The sequence below is a fragment of the Atractosteus spatula genome, chromosome 14 (assembly GCF_055471065.1).
Source record: "Atractosteus spatula isolate fAtrSpa1 chromosome 14, fAtrSpa1.hap1, whole genome shotgun sequence".
In the NCBI taxonomy this organism is placed as follows: Eukaryota; Metazoa; Chordata; class Actinopteri; order Semionotiformes; family Lepisosteidae; genus Atractosteus; species Atractosteus spatula.
The window spans coordinates 37,604,580-37,620,257 of NC_142719.1; the positions used below are offsets into that span (position 1 = coordinate 37,604,580).

At 39.1% G+C, this 15,678-nt stretch overlaps 1 protein-coding gene across 1 annotated transcript; it reads right to left on the bottom strand.

Annotated features, from left to right (window-relative positions):
* Positions 1 to 3,864: 3,864 nt before the first annotated feature.
* neurog1 (neurogenin 1) lies at positions 3,865 to 4,515 on the bottom strand. The gene has a single exon (XM_088933456.1). The coding sequence runs from the start codon at positions 4,513 to 4,515 to the stop codon at positions 3,865 to 3,867; it is 651 nt and encodes a 216-aa protein (XP_088789582.1).
* Positions 4,516 to 15,678: the final 11,163 nt, after the last annotated feature.

A 15,678-nucleotide genomic window follows, 5' to 3' on the forward strand; every position in this document is an offset into this window, starting at 1 on the left:
TTGTCCCCATTCATGCCAAATTAAGGACACACGATAGTACAACAACTAATTGCCGAGCCTCGCAACAATTTGCTCTTCTCTCAAACTAGGCTCTCCAACAGCAGTCTGTGTCACTTTCCTAACAATGTAGAATTCCATTTCCAGTGTGCAGACATCCTTCGGCAACAGGACAGAGGATTTCCGAGGCAAGAAGAGCATTTCCACAACACATTTAGCGTTTGAAAACACGAACGCAAGGATTCGCTTGTAATCATTTTATTTGAAAAGTATTGTATTTAGTTTTACTTTAAAAGGGTTTACAGCCAGGTTTTCGTATTTATAGGTCTTCTTTTGGCGTTCCTAAACAAGCCTGGAGTTTCCGCATAGTGTACGGGCTTTCTACACACAGCACGCTAGCAAAACCGAGATCCATTTACAAACGTGTTCTTTCACAGCTGTGTATACATAGTGTCATTTTATATAATAATTTACTTACCTCCTCCGACACTCCTTAAAACATGGAATGCCAGCACATTAATAGCGCTTCGCTCTAAAATCATTTCCTATATTTTCTCATAGTTAATAACTGTCATTAAAGCGACGCCAATTGCTTTGCGCTCTGAGTTTATATAAAATAGCACAGCATCCAATGAGATAAAAGTGTGTTAATTGGTTTGCAGGTGCGAGCTTCGTTCGTATCTCCAACGTCTGAACCCGACCAACTCAGTGTTTGGTTCGTAATTTTTTATGGTTCTATGCATTAGGACAAAGGGACAGATTCATAAGACATAAGCGCGCTTTTATGCGTCCTATACGTTTAACGACACTCCAAAGCTTTGTGATTTCAGACAAAAATCCCTAACAGGTGCTAAGCAGTCGCTGTATGCGTGCAGCTACTGTAGTGTTCATGGGGAGACCTTCTTCAATATGATTGTTTCCTAGGAAAAACGCCGATGTAATTATTGATGGAAATACGATTCAAAAGCCACGTCCGAGGGAAATTATTTCAGTTCAAAACAAAATCTAATATAGCATAGCCCATCTCCGTAACAACACAACAGGATGGATATTTAGCTGCAAAAAGGGTTCCAGGAGAATTTTTACAATGGGAAGTTTGTTTCTCAGCTAAACTAATTGTTAAGCAGTAATTGTGCAGCCAATTCTTCGGGGATAGGGTTCGTTAACAGGTCTGACCCTAACTTAAATTGTTCCCGTGTAAAGTGAAAAACAGTAAAGTGAAGACATGGAGGGCCAAGGTCATTGCAATCTCCCTTTCACTGGTAATGAAAGTTTATATATTGGGCTAACACGGATCACTTTTAATTTCAGAACTATTAACTCATGCAGGGATCATTTCAGTTATCTGGCATATTCCATTTGAAAACTTTGTATTTCGTTTAACTAAGTACAGGCTGTTGCATAACATACGGAACAAACATAAAATATGACATAATAATAATAATAATAATAATAATAATAATATGCGGTTATCGTAGCGATGTTTCATTTGTAGGTTACTTTTTACCATCACATTAATCAAGTGCTGGATCGCCTGCAAACGCCATTTTATGGAAACTTTCCATTCTGAAAGAGATTAATCTTTGGATTAACACTTGGCTGTATCCCTGTCTGTGATTAGACAGGCTGGATTCGGTTTTTTTTCCCTTCTTTTCTCTTTAATGTGAGTTAGCATGTGTTTCTCTCCCCTGATCCCTCTCTATCCGTGACACGTGCATATACAACAGCCGTGGCTGGACCGCATGCCGGACTCACAAATAGAGGATTTAACCTGAGCCCTTTAAGAAATAAAATGGTCCCAAGATCACAAAGGAGTCCGCATCAAAACCTCTTCAAAGCCATATCACAGTGAAAGAGCGGAATCGGGATTACTGACTTCCCTCGCTGTAATGAAATAAAGCCACCGAGGCAACAACCCCCAGGTGAAATACACGCTTTTTAATTAATGAAACTACAGGCGGGGTTACAATTAAAAATATCAAACAATAAGTTTGTTTATGGTGTGGTAGGAGGTAGCATTGTAGACGAGCTACTTCTGAAACTCCCATTTAAAGTCTTGAACGATCCTCGGCGAAAGTTAGCCTTTACAAACATTGCAGATATTTTTAAGACCTCCGCCTTTTCTCTGTTTCGTATTTACAATGTTAATTCAATCGATTTGTTCAAATATTTTAAGAGCAACAAACAGCACCGCCTGATTCCCCGTGATGTTTAACTGTGACTGAATTTACGCTAAGCTATTTGTCACCGATTTAAAAGATGCAAACTAATACTTCTGTCAAAATAATCGGAACAGCCCTCAAATGTACATGATACGTTTACGATATCATATACAGAGCAATTGTGTGTCCTTTCGTTCAGGAGTCACAAATAGCAACTCCTCGTTAATCCTTCTTTCCTGAATATATTTAACGTTATTCATGAAAAGCAAGCACACGGTGAAATGTAGCGAGTGACGTTCAAAGACAATGACTTCACCGCGGTGCCGCGTAATTTGCTGAAGCGACGCGTCAAAAACGCATCCTTGTAAAATGTGCGTGAGCTATCCACCTGCCGCTGCCCTGGCTTTCCGTAACCGTCATTTTAGTGACGCATCAAATCTCCTTTGTTTCAAACAGACTCGCAAACAGACGCCAATTGAGCAGTGGCACTTCCATTAATAGGCCAACATCACTACATTATCGATTTACTTTCATACTATTATTTGCAGGTGAATAACATATTTGTGTTTCTGGCTGCTTGAGTTTGAACCTAAAGATCATTTTTAGATGAAGATTATGAAAAGAAAATGACAGATGAAGCCTGTCTGTGTTTCTCTGTATTTTTTTTTGCTTACGCTGAACATGAAACTTTGACTAAATCGGCGGCGTCCGGATTTCTTCTTGATGCAACGCAAGTTTCGGTGACTGTGATTACTTGGTACCAAACCGCGAGAAAAGACAAAGCAACAAAATCGTTTTTAAAAAACGTTATAATTTTTATTTGTACAAAACAATGTTTACGCCAGAATTAAAAACTTTGAGGTAAATACATAATAGATCTCTTTATATACAATAAAAATACATTTTCATATGAAAGCAACACGTTGAATAAATTAAAATAAAAGAACTATGAAGCCTGTTGGAAAAGTCCTCATCTGTGGGATTGAGTCTTTCAGTAAGGGAAGACAGCACAGTGTTCTGAGGTCAAAATACATAATGTATGAGGCCGGATCCTTGTCTTTTGAGGGCTTTTCAGTCTATTGTCAGGGCGTTGAAACCGAATTTCCACGCTCGTTTTTCTTCATTATCATTCTACAAATTGTAAAATTGACTTTTCACCTCGGTCCGCAAAAGCAAATCTGTCTTTTCTTCTTTTTAATTCTAATTTTCTTTTAATAGAGGTGGGGGTCAAGATTTGAAGAGTGGACAGTTGTTGGGTTGTTGTTGTTTTTTTTCTTTCTGTGGTTACTGGAGTTCCAAAAAGTGCAAAAAATAAAGCGTGAAAATTATGAAAGAAGAGACAACGCTTCAGTCCGAGAACTCCCACAGACCTGTTGGTTCTATCGCATTTTTTGTAGGTGGATCAACAAACGGGCCAATTGCAATAGCAAAAAGTAAGTGAAATCTGCAGAATACAAATATAAGGGTCTCTACATACAAAACAGTTTGTCGAAGAGTAACGTTTAAGGCAAAGAGTGAAAACGTCTGGCCAAGCTATGGTACCTCTTTCTCAATTCCTTCGACATTATGAAGTAATTAAATGCGTGGAGAGTCAAATTTAGTGTTACAGCCACATCTCTTACTCATTTTCAATGATAACTCTCGTCATTGTTGGCATTTTTATGAGGTCACGTGAGCATCGGCCACATCAGGCTTCGCCGGCCGCTCAGTAAATGTTTGTAGCGAAGTTATGATAGCTGTACAGGCTGTCCGCCTGCAGAAATCCGTAGTCCTCCGAAGCCGCCGGACTGCTGGGGTTTGAAGTGCAATATGACGGCGAGGACGAGGAGGATGCGCTTGACAGCCAGGAGAAAGCGTCGCTGCCCGGACTCGGCGCATCTGCTACACGTCCCATTCCAGGAAGCATTAGCGAGGGGTCCCGGGACTTCTCTTGACACTGGTCGGCTATTCTGATGGTCTCGGAAAGGGCCCAGATGTAGTTGTGGGCGAAGCGCAGGGTCTCGATCTTGGTGAGCTTCGTGTCGTCCGGGAAGGCAGGCAGAACGTTCCTCAGCTTGTCCAGAGCGTCGTTGAGATTGTGCATCCTGTTCCTCTCTCGGTCGTTGGCCTTCATCCGCCTGTTCTTTTTCACAACGTGCACGGCGACCTCGCTCTTCCCCCGGCCTCGGCGTTTCTTCTTCTGCTCTGGGGTGGCCGAGTCCTGGCAGATAGCAGGTGAGGACGGCTGGTCGAGGGAGGAGGACGGGGAGGCACCGTGAAGACTGCTGCGCGAGTCCTCGTCATCCGTGTGTACGTAGGACAGGTCGCAACTGGAGCTGTCCAAGTCGGAGTACAGGTTTTCCACGGAGGTGCACATGTTTGGTCTGGAAAAAAAATAAAAAACGTTACAGGATTAACGTCGAGGCAAAAACGGGACTATGGAAAGAGGATGTGTTATGTAGCTGGATGGAAAGAAAGAGATTTAAGAGAAAAACGGACGTACCTCTTCAAAGTTGTGGGTGACGGGAATGCAGGTTTCTTGGAAGGAGACGAAATCAAAGAAAAAAAATAGAAGTTGCTGAGGGAAAAGGCACGCGTCTTGTCTTGATCCGGCTGCAGTCAACTCGTGTGAGCAAGCAAGCTTGGCACACGACTGGCGTCAGATCCCTTATATACCCTGATGAAACAATAGCCATACCTCTTTGGCATTTTTTTGTGAAGGATGAATGAATGAGTTGCATCAGGTCTGCCCCGTGCCGCACGACCATCTTATTAGCATAATTTATGCCCGTTGTTTGTTCACCCTGCGAAGCGTGCCTCTAATCACTGCCAGCCAATGGGAGCCCGGAGCCGCTGTCCAGCCACGCGAGCTGCACTGTTGCTATCAGCGCACCGAAGACCAAGCCCACTTAAAGTTAAACCTCAAGAGGAAAATGAAAAGATAAGACGTCGGAAGAACAGAAGTGATTAGCCCCGGAGGCAAAGGCACACTCCAGAGGGTTCGGGAAGGGGGGGGGGGAGTCTACTCTTTCAGCACCTTACAGTTGGCAAGTGTTAATAACGGGTATAGAGAAAGTCAATCAAAAAGTTTAAAAAGGTGAGCTGTGTGTGCTTCGAGGTTTGCATCCTGGAAAACATTTAACGCAAGCCTTTTGATTCCGTTACCTTGTTGTCTTGGTAAACCATCCAGACATCAGCGTGCATCGAGGAACAAAATAGAAATGGGCAAGAGCAACACCAAAACTGCAAGTTCTTACATTTTCTGATCATTTTTAAACGACTTTTTTGTTGTTTTTTTGCCCCAGTTGTGAAGCATTTGTCTTGCAAATTTCTTTCCAATAAAATTTCTTTCTTTGATAATATGATTAAACTTAACATCACTACGCAGTCACAATGAAATCAGTCTATATTTTCTAACATTTTCTTGCGTGTTTAAATATAACTTAAATATAGTTTAAATATAACTAATGACGCCAACATTAAGGGCGTCGCTAATCACATCACAATAAAAGGTATATAAAGGTGACTATTTCCTTAGATTCTAGTTTTTTTTCCTTTAAATGTACAAATATATCAATAAGCAATCCTAACGTTTCGAACAAGTATGTTATCTTATTACTACCAATTATGATACACAAATATTATACAAACAACGGCCATATTCAGAGATGCCACACACTAATACTAAATATTCAGAAGTATGTTTCAAGCATAAGCAACGTTAGTTTTGCTGTTTTATTGAATTTAGATTGTAAGGTGGATAAAACGCAACGGACTGGTGGTTGCTAAAGTCTTCTTAGTTCCCCTTATGCTTAAGCATCAGGTTTTATTCACTATTCCCAAGTCATGCTCCAAAAGTCCAAAAGTAGTTAAAATTCAGCACATGACGACGACGAGCATTAAAAACATTAAGCCCTGCACTAGGTAATTTCATTTAGTTAATTTAAAGACATTTTTATGAGACAGCCATACAATTCTCCATTAATTATTCCATTTTCAACATCTCCTTATTCTTTTGACAAAAAAGGGTGGGAGCACTATTTAGAAATAGTTTGGAGAGAGACCTGCAGCGCTTTTCTCCCTATGGTATAATAGTGAGAGTGGGGGACAGTCATTTATAAATAATTACACAATGTTTAGAGTCTTCAGGCATGTATAATATATCAAAGCGATTAGAAGGTGAATTGTTCCATTGTAAACGTCTCCTCTCAGTTCCTTTCAGTTCTATTCGGCTTGTCCTCCGTCCAAACTGCTCCTCCGCGCGCCTTTGTCACTCATTCTTTCTGCTTGTTACAGTCCAATGACATTATTCTTATTCAAATACTCCCAGCGTGAACAACACACAGCGCTTCTGTCGCATTTTTATACTTTCGGTGTTCGACGGTTCTATATTTTCAAGCGTCTTTTCAAAAAAAAATATTTCATGATTCGACTTGAAAGCAGAACGAGGGCTTCGAGCAGCAGGTGATTTCTGAGGGGCTGGTTAAAGATTATTTTACATTTGATCGAACGGAGCAGAGCATAAGCCACACTAACGACGTTACATAATATTGCAATTTACTATGTGTGATTGGGCAGATAACCCTCTTGCTGCATCTATAAATGAAGGATACCTCAAATCCTTCTGTGAGTCTTTGGCAAATATTTGAAAAGGGAAAGTCCAGCACCTTTTCTCTTCACAAAAGGTTTCGTTTTGAAGTCAGAATGCGCACATTTAAGACCTTCCGCAAAAAAAAATATTTACATATTCTAAGGAGCGGATAACAGGGAGATCAATTTTATTATTACGGCACCAACATGTTAACATTAACATCAAAGACCAGGAGCAGCTTGATTGCTTATTTTGGTATTACTCTGGGCATTAGGAGTCTTTCTCGCAGAGCATGCTTATTGGCCTTATAAAGTGATAAAAGTAACAGTTTTACAAGATGGCTGGAGTTCAATTACACAGGCTAGGGGCTGGGCCAGCGAAATTGCATCTCGCAGAATAAGCGGTCGGGTGTTCTTCTAGGGGTTGAAAATGCACACTCGCCCTCCACACTTGAGTTGAGTTGCCTGGGAGATCCTGTGATAGGATTAGACACAAGTGCACGAGATGTGATTGCATTTCAATATAGAAGCACGTGAGAAAAAGAAACAATCGACTTGCTCCGAGAAGAGACTGATCCTTGTTAGACAACTTTTTAAAAAGAAGCCACTCGTTTTGCTTTATATTAAAAATAAATGGAATGTATATCTTATTGCTATTGTTTCAATAGAAAAAGAAAGCACATTGTCTGGATTTTTACTGACATTTCACCTTGATATTCTGTATGCAATAGCTTTTTAAAATAGTTGTCTTGGTTTATCATAATAATAGTTTTTCCTTCATTTTCACATACACAAATAAACCTTGATAGTGACTGGTTTATTTGCTCTCGATCTACTGTAATTCATGCTCTCGATCGACTGTAATTTTTCTTTAGTTCTTATTAAAGATAGAATACACATCTAATACATACGTATAATACATAGGCAGTAGTATAGGTGATTAATCCACAGGAGAGGGCTGGGTGTAGATTTGCATGGCAGGTGCTTGATTCATTTCTGTTCTCGCCTGCGTTAAGCACAGAACAAAATACCCAGGAACAGCCCGCGAAGACGGATTCTGAGAATCGTAATGCCCCCATTGAATCAGAGCAAAGAAAGTGCGTGTGGGGGATATACTTTCTCCAGTCCTGGGCGGTAGATTCCTCAATTTATTTCGTATCTATTTATTTAATTTGATTTAAAATTCAATTTTGCATTCTGCAAAGCATTAATCCCCGGGTATTAATGCGATTACTGCGCGCAAAAGATCTTTGAGTCAGAAAGTCTGATAGGAGTTTTCAGATGTTAATCCCTGGAATAATCCCTTGGCGTTGTAGAAGGCCTGCAGCCACAAGACTTTTTTTTTCTCGTTATTTATTCTTGCTTTTTAAAAAACCTCAAGCAGGGCAGAATAGGGCCATTACTTCTGAATGGTAATTAATTCCTTACTCCAGTGCCTCAATTGTGTCGTGATACAGCTCTCCACAATCTAAAAGCTCCCCTTCATCTTTGTAAAGGCATTAGAAAGAGAAAAAGAAAACAAAGTCCATGCTTACAACGGCGATGGAAACCAACTCTTTTGTAGTTACTAACTACGTGTGTCTCTTAGGTTCTACTTCACAGTTTCACCTCTGCGATTAGACATCCACTTCAATTCTCTATTTTGGTAGAGGATACAGTAGCAGTTCTGCTCTTGATTTATTGCTTTTCTGCAATTGATTTAAAAAAAACTTTTCATTATCGCGTGCTCTTGAAGGCTGTTGTTACAATTGAGGGTGCACAATTTACGTGCATGTATGCACACAGCGAGGATTCCCAAATAAAGATTTTCACACTTTTCTACGTGTGATGTGAAAAAAAGTGCTACTGATACTGGAAAGGCTCTAGAACGAACTATGTCCATGCCCGTGTACTATGTGACATGTTCTGCGTGTGATGACGACGATGTGATAGCAAAGCACAGTATGACCATAGGACAATTGGAAACATCTGGCCCACAAAAAGTAGTTGAAATCTTTAACGTGCTTTTTCAGACCAATATTTAAAGTTGTGTACATCACACGTTGAAACGTTGCCGGCGGATGATGTCAGAATGCAACAGCTCTTCTCTTCGACTTTTTCGACTTCTTCAGTTGAGATCGGATAACCTCACAGGCCAATCCACCCTTCAGATTCTCATATGAAGACAGCCGCTTGTCACACTCTGTTACTTAACACACGGCCGTCAATTAAAATTGGAGCCAATAAAAGTAGCACAAAACGCTGGCAGATAAACATTATTCACGAATGTCTGAGCAGTTACACTGCCGCTAAAGACGACGCGGAATGCCGTTATGATCTTTCGCTATGACGTGTTAAAGAAAACACGTGTTTAAAGAGTCGCTCGACATCTTTCCCTTCTCTTCCATAAATCGGATTGACAGGTGGACCTGGTAGTTTAGCTGTGCTTCTTAAAACCTTTAATTAAGAGCTGTCCAGCGTGCTGAATTTGTGATATTTACTCTTGGATTTTTATAGGATTGCGAGTCTGCTGTACAGGACCTAATAACAAGTATTAGAAAAAAACGTTTATAAAAAAAGGTGAACAAAATAGGTTAAAATTTTAGGTCGATCAACTTTTGTTTTTAGAAAAAAACAACTTGCACAGGAACACAATATAATTAATGGACAAGTTCACAATGAGTAAATGCAAGCTAACACATTTGAATGCATCTAATTTAATTTCTCATTATTATTATTAAGCATTTTGAATTAAATAGCCAATTTAGCTCATTTTAATTTCCATTTGGTGATTAGTTTTTGCAGGAATTGTATTTTTCTTGATTTAAAAGCTTATTAACATCCAGTTTAGATACGGCTTAGATATCCAATTCCTAAAAATGTTTAAAAGCTTATGTGGTTTCTGCAAGAGACAGTGTACATCACCAAGTCAAGACTCGTAACTCGTAACTGTCTAACTCATAACTCGCATTTAAAGGTCAGTAGATACCACAAAGTTCTCTGCTCTTAAACACCAAAGTTGTATTCCTAATTTGTGGAAATTAATTCAAAGATTTTTTCAAACTCTCTTTTTGGGGGCGTTAGGTGCACAAAAAATAAAGGCAATCCCCTCTTTTGGAAATAATGAGAAAAGTAAAAGTAAAGAATATGCAGGTTTTAAGTTTGATTAATATTTCATATCAGATAATGTCAATATTGCTATTTAACTGTATTGTGATTTCAGATATAATTGATACAATAATTATAATTGTATAACATAATAATCCTTTAGACCATCATTGTCATATTCAGCTGTTACCCATTGTTCTGCTAAATGGCCATTTTCTCTTGTACACAGATTTAAATTTCCATGGGTGTGCCTCCAACCTTAACAACTATCCACAGGACTAAATTAATACAGTACGCACTTAGCAATTCCAGTCATCATGACAACCTGTGCATAAAACATCCACAGTCCTCAAGATGTATTTGTACAGACTGTCTATGTCTCTTTCTGATGAACAAGCGTCATGTGGATGTTGAACTAACAAGGCTTCTGAAGAATGAAATGTTTACCGTACGTAGCTAAACTGTCTGACAAATGAATAACACTGGGATGTCTAAAGTTATTCCTTTATGCTAAAGAATAAGTACATAACAAACAATGAAATCTCTATCCAAAGACTATCAGCCACATTGGTTTATTGTCAATATTAGTATTAGTGCTAATATCTTGGCTTTGACTCTCCACATATTTTTCAGTCTAGGTGCTCCCAGAGACTCCACCTAGCCACCTATCAGAATGCTTGAGGTTTCAGAGATGGCATCATGCATAGAAGCTCAAATGAGCCATATGGTTTGGAGTGCAATAACTTGAATCCGGGGCAAACAATAGGGAAATTGAGAAGGGGAAGGAGGTCAGAGCTTGACTCGACGAGACTGCAAAAACTCCTCCTTTCACTCTAATGAAGCTGTTGTCTGAAGAGGTGTGTGTGTGTGTGCGGAGGGGGGGCTGGGACGTGATTTGTCATACAATCTGAATCTTTAGGAGGGCAGGAGAAAGACCTCCTCCCCATATGTCCACTTATTTAGCATCTGAAAGCTATGGGTTAAGAGTGTGGGGAGGCAGTGTGTTGAGGTGGTTGTGGGAGGGGGGCGATAGTGATGGTGGATTGAGTTAGGGAGGGAGAGGTTGGGTTTTGGGGGATCAGAAATGCATTTTGTTCAGGTTTTGTTTCCAAAATGAAGGATTTTGAGATCTGAAATAAAAAAGATACATCTCACAGCTATGCAAAAAGATTGTATTATATAAGTCTGTAAGATCGTATTTCCTCCCTTTAAAAAGAGAAATTGGTGAAAGAAGGGGGATTTAGAGATTAGCCATGAAGGGAAAAGTATCACTTTCAATGAACACCAGAAGCAAGAATTTTGATTTCTTCAAGGAAATACTGTATATATAACTTTAGGGAGAAAAAAAGTGACAACTGTACCCAGTTAATAGATTTGAAATGGTGTAAACTCGATGTCTCTAGAGGATTCAATTAAAAGTTGAAAGCCATCTATGAATTTGTATCTGTATGTTATCTATATTTTTTATTACTGTACATTTTATGAACAACGGGAAAATGAGAGAAGTCAAAATAATTATGAACTTAACACAGACCTTACTTTGCTAAGTAGTTTTGTGCTATATTTGTTTTCCTGTGACAGAAATTAATGACTGGATATGTTTCAAAACTGTACAACTGTTATCTCTCTAAATACAGGTGTTTTCTATTTGGAAGGCTGGTGGTTAGGTGGTGATCAGGTTAACAATACTGAAAGTTTTTGAATTCTAAAATAATTGTACTTTCTCAGAAGGACATGGTAACAATTGGAAACCAATTCCTTATACAACAGCTAACAGAGCATACAACTACCAACTGACTCCAAAATCACAATTTTCATATATATTAGCTTTTTTCTGCACTTTAGTTTAGAAATATTTCATGCGCTTTGACCACACTAAACGTTTCTTACTATTAAAGAACCGTTAGAAATGGCATGCAGTATAGAAACAAGGTCTTGATACCCCTGCTACCTCAACATCCAGCGAAGAAAGACGTTCAGAAATGTTTATCATTCTCTGCATTAAAACAAGAATCTCACACTTGTTTTAAACAATCGTCTACTAAAATAGAAACCACTTGAAAGAATGTGAGAGGACAAAAGAGAGTGGGGGAAACAATGGCACCATTCTTGTATTAGGGGTCTCCTCCAAAAGAGCTGGACCACCACTAATGTAAGGGTACTGACTATCCAACTGCAATTATATCACGACAATAGTAGTGCTACACCAGAGCTCTGTAAAATGTATACCTCTGTGTTGGCATTAGACTATGGGTATACTCATTCTGCCTTGGGACCAGAAACAGGTGTAGATTAGAGGGATTGCAGTGTGGAACACTTTAGACCGCGCTCGCTTATCGAACTGTCGAATCCTTTATTGAAGCACGTAGCAACTCTTGAGAACAGATTATCCCACAGAATGGTAACCTGGGGAACTGGGGAAGAGAAACACAGACTTGCTTTTCAAGGGTTGTAGTAATTAAAGGAGTGGAGAGCTGATGGGAAGCTTGGCTAGGTTTGATTTTGGTTGTGGACATTGTTAGGTTCCACATTCTACTCGAAGGATTTTCTTCCCTTCAAGCACCTGGTGAGCTTTCTCTGGCATCCGTTCTATGGCTTTGTGAACAAAAGAAGGCAAATATCAAGTCACCAAAACGTTAGTAAGGCAGAAGCAAAAATATTCTGAAGAAAAATAGTTTTCATAGCAGTGAATAATCGGACTCACTGCACATCATCAAAGAAGGTCTTTTGTCCCATCATTACTGTTTGTCTTACTTGCTGAGGTATCTAAATCCACATTAAACAAACTTACCGTATGTCCAGAATTTAGCAGCCAGAATCCTGATGAAGTCTTGTGCAAGTGATCACATTACTTCTGTCTTGGAGTCCTTGCTCTGGCTTCCTATCAGGTTTCATGTCAACTTTAAAATTCTCATGCTCACCTGTAAGGCTCTGCATCGCTCAGCACCTCAGTACCTGTCCGAGTTACTGTCGTCCTACTCCATCTAGCAACCTTGTTTCGTCTTAGTCTCTTATCTGTCCCCAATGACCATCCACACTCTTATGTTGCACCCCAAAGCTCTGGAATTCTATCCCCAAGGATATCAAAGACTCACCTTCCCCGAGTGCTTTCAAATCCAGATTCAAAACCTTCTTCTTTAGAAGGGCTCTTATTTAACTGGTTTTGTTTGCCCCCTTGCTTTCCCATACAGTATGTATTCTAAATGCTAATTGTAACTGTGTAATTCTACCATCTCCTCTCATTGTGTATTTTTTTCTGTAAAGCTCTTTGAGAAGCCACTTTTAAAGGTGCTATGTAAAATAAAGTTTATTATAATGTTTATAATGTCTGTGGCAAAGACATCTTAGGCCTACATAAAAAAAGCTAAAGACATGTTAATGTTTGGAGAAGGTGAAAAAGCGCCAGCCTAACATTTGAAAGTTCTATCATAAAACACTTGCAGTGATTAAGGAATATTGAATAAACCATAGAACGATCATATAGATAATGACTGTAGCTGGGAAAGATGAAGCAATACACTGGATCCAGTCGAGAAGGGCACCCTAGTCATGTAAGAGCCAGAAGTTTGATTGTGTCCAGGGAGTGTCTCCAGGTCTCAAGGGCCATGCACTTGCAGCTCTGTGGTGACATCTGCATGCTTTTTTCATATAAGGGTTAATGATATGAGTGTATGTTCCTCTGTCAGAATGCGACACTGAAACAAGGACCCTGGAGACCTCTTTCGTGCCTGCCTTTCTGCAGAATTCCTTCAATACCGACCTGATCATGGACATCTGCCTGGCTCATCAGCATGCAGACCTCAGTCTGGGGGTATCTGACCTGCGGTGGCAACAATGGGGAGGCAGTCTGATCCATCTCATGCTACTGCCACCCCTTTAAAGCTTTTATACCAAAATCAAAGGAACAGCCACTAAACCAGGCTTCAAAGTACAAGCAGTTGAACCCCTTTCAGACATGGTTCCCAACTGCAGGAACTCACTCTTTCATTAGCATGTAGCAAGGCGGCTCAATCAGGGACTACTCTTACTTAAACACCGAGGTTTAGTACACATTTAGTACACAGACATACTCAATACATTATAGCAAATGAAAAAGAAAAATCTGTTTCAATAGCAAGGTGATTGCAATGCACGTAAACCACAAATATGGATTTACAAGTCAGTAATCCATTGAAAATGCCAGATACAATCAGAAAATACTGGATATTGTGCAACTTTGACAGGATTTCTTTAGCTAGAGAGCCATCTGTTGGCAAAGGAAGCATACAGTATTTCTTTTGGGGAAAAAAAAGGGCATTGCCAATATTAGGCAAAATTCAACAAAACATGCTGGTTTAAAAATGCCCTTTTCCAAATGCGTATATGTAATACAGAAAAATACGTAAGACCATGAAATGCTTTTGATTTGATGTCATGCAGCATACAGATGATCAGATTTATATATAAATCAGTTAAGGATAATTCACATTTCCAAAATTATTTGATTCAAAATATGTCTGAGATGGGGGACAGTTTAAACTATTAAAGAGCAAACATTTGTAGTTTCTCAATTTGTTTTGTCACTATCATAAAGTATCTTGGCAAGAAATTAAAGCTGGACAACAGCTCCATCTAGTGGTAAAAAGGCACAAGTCAATTAGTCATATATTGGTAATGATACATCTATAACCATATCAATTATTCACAATTTCTATTAATCATTGTGGCACAGTGTCTGAATATTAACCAACACTAGGATTAATGTAATAGGGGAGGAGTTCACTCATTAGTATTAGTGGTCACAGATATGGAAAAAACCCTAGAGTTTTCATTCCCCGTTAACGTAATTGCCCAATTCCTTTTTAAATTGAAAACATTCATGCAATTATTGGTGCTTTCAGGATATAATTGAAGGGTGATATGTCAAATGTAATGATACTAAAGCCTGAACATGAGGATTAACAAATTAAAATAAAAAGAGCATGTTTAAGACATGCAAGACAAACCCTTACAGTGGCATGGATTGGAATGTCTGGCTACTTGATTGACAAAGCTTTAGATTTGAAAACACCTGCAAGCTAACCATCTCTAGCAGTTTCCAAAACAGACCTGTTATGTAACTGTACACAGTAAACCAGATCTTTTGCTCAAGCTATAATATGCTGCCTTAAAAACGCCTTAAAATTGGCACTATTTTCTAGTCTCACATTCCAGCTTTCTTTTCCAGTTTCCAACATAATGTTGTAAAACTTCCAAATATCCCAAAATGCAGAGGTGTCAAGTCCAAGAGCATCATTACAGTACAGTGTTACTGGCAATACCAATCTACTACAAAGTGATATAGTGCTATGAAATTGATTTTTGCATTATAGTTACTTTTTAAAATGCACCAATATAAGAACACATAGAAAATATGCAAAAAACTATTAACAGCTTCTTTAGCAGAGAAGCTTGCCTTTAATATACACAAACTATAGCCAACTGGAATAAGTGCATGGAAGTCAGAATGACTGCATTTAGCTGAAAATAGTGTCTATAAGTGTGACCAAGTCCAGTTTGTTTTTCACCAACCACTCAACTGACTTTTCCCCACCCAAAAGTAAAAAGTCTTTCAAAACTGTTAAAAATATTTAACTCTGATCTGGATCTCAGTTCACACACTGTTGTAAGTGAAGAGGTGAGGTTAGCTGACATCATGGGACATTAGTTTCAAATATGCAGCTGGGGAGAAAGAGGAATACTTGTATACATACAAGTTCCTTCTGAAGTATGAAGTGGATTGTAATTTTTTCCCCCCCAAAGAATATCATTTGTGACACTCAATCACAAAGCAGATGTCTTTCTTCAGAAGTCAAGGTTGTCATGGACTCAAATCTCAGTACAC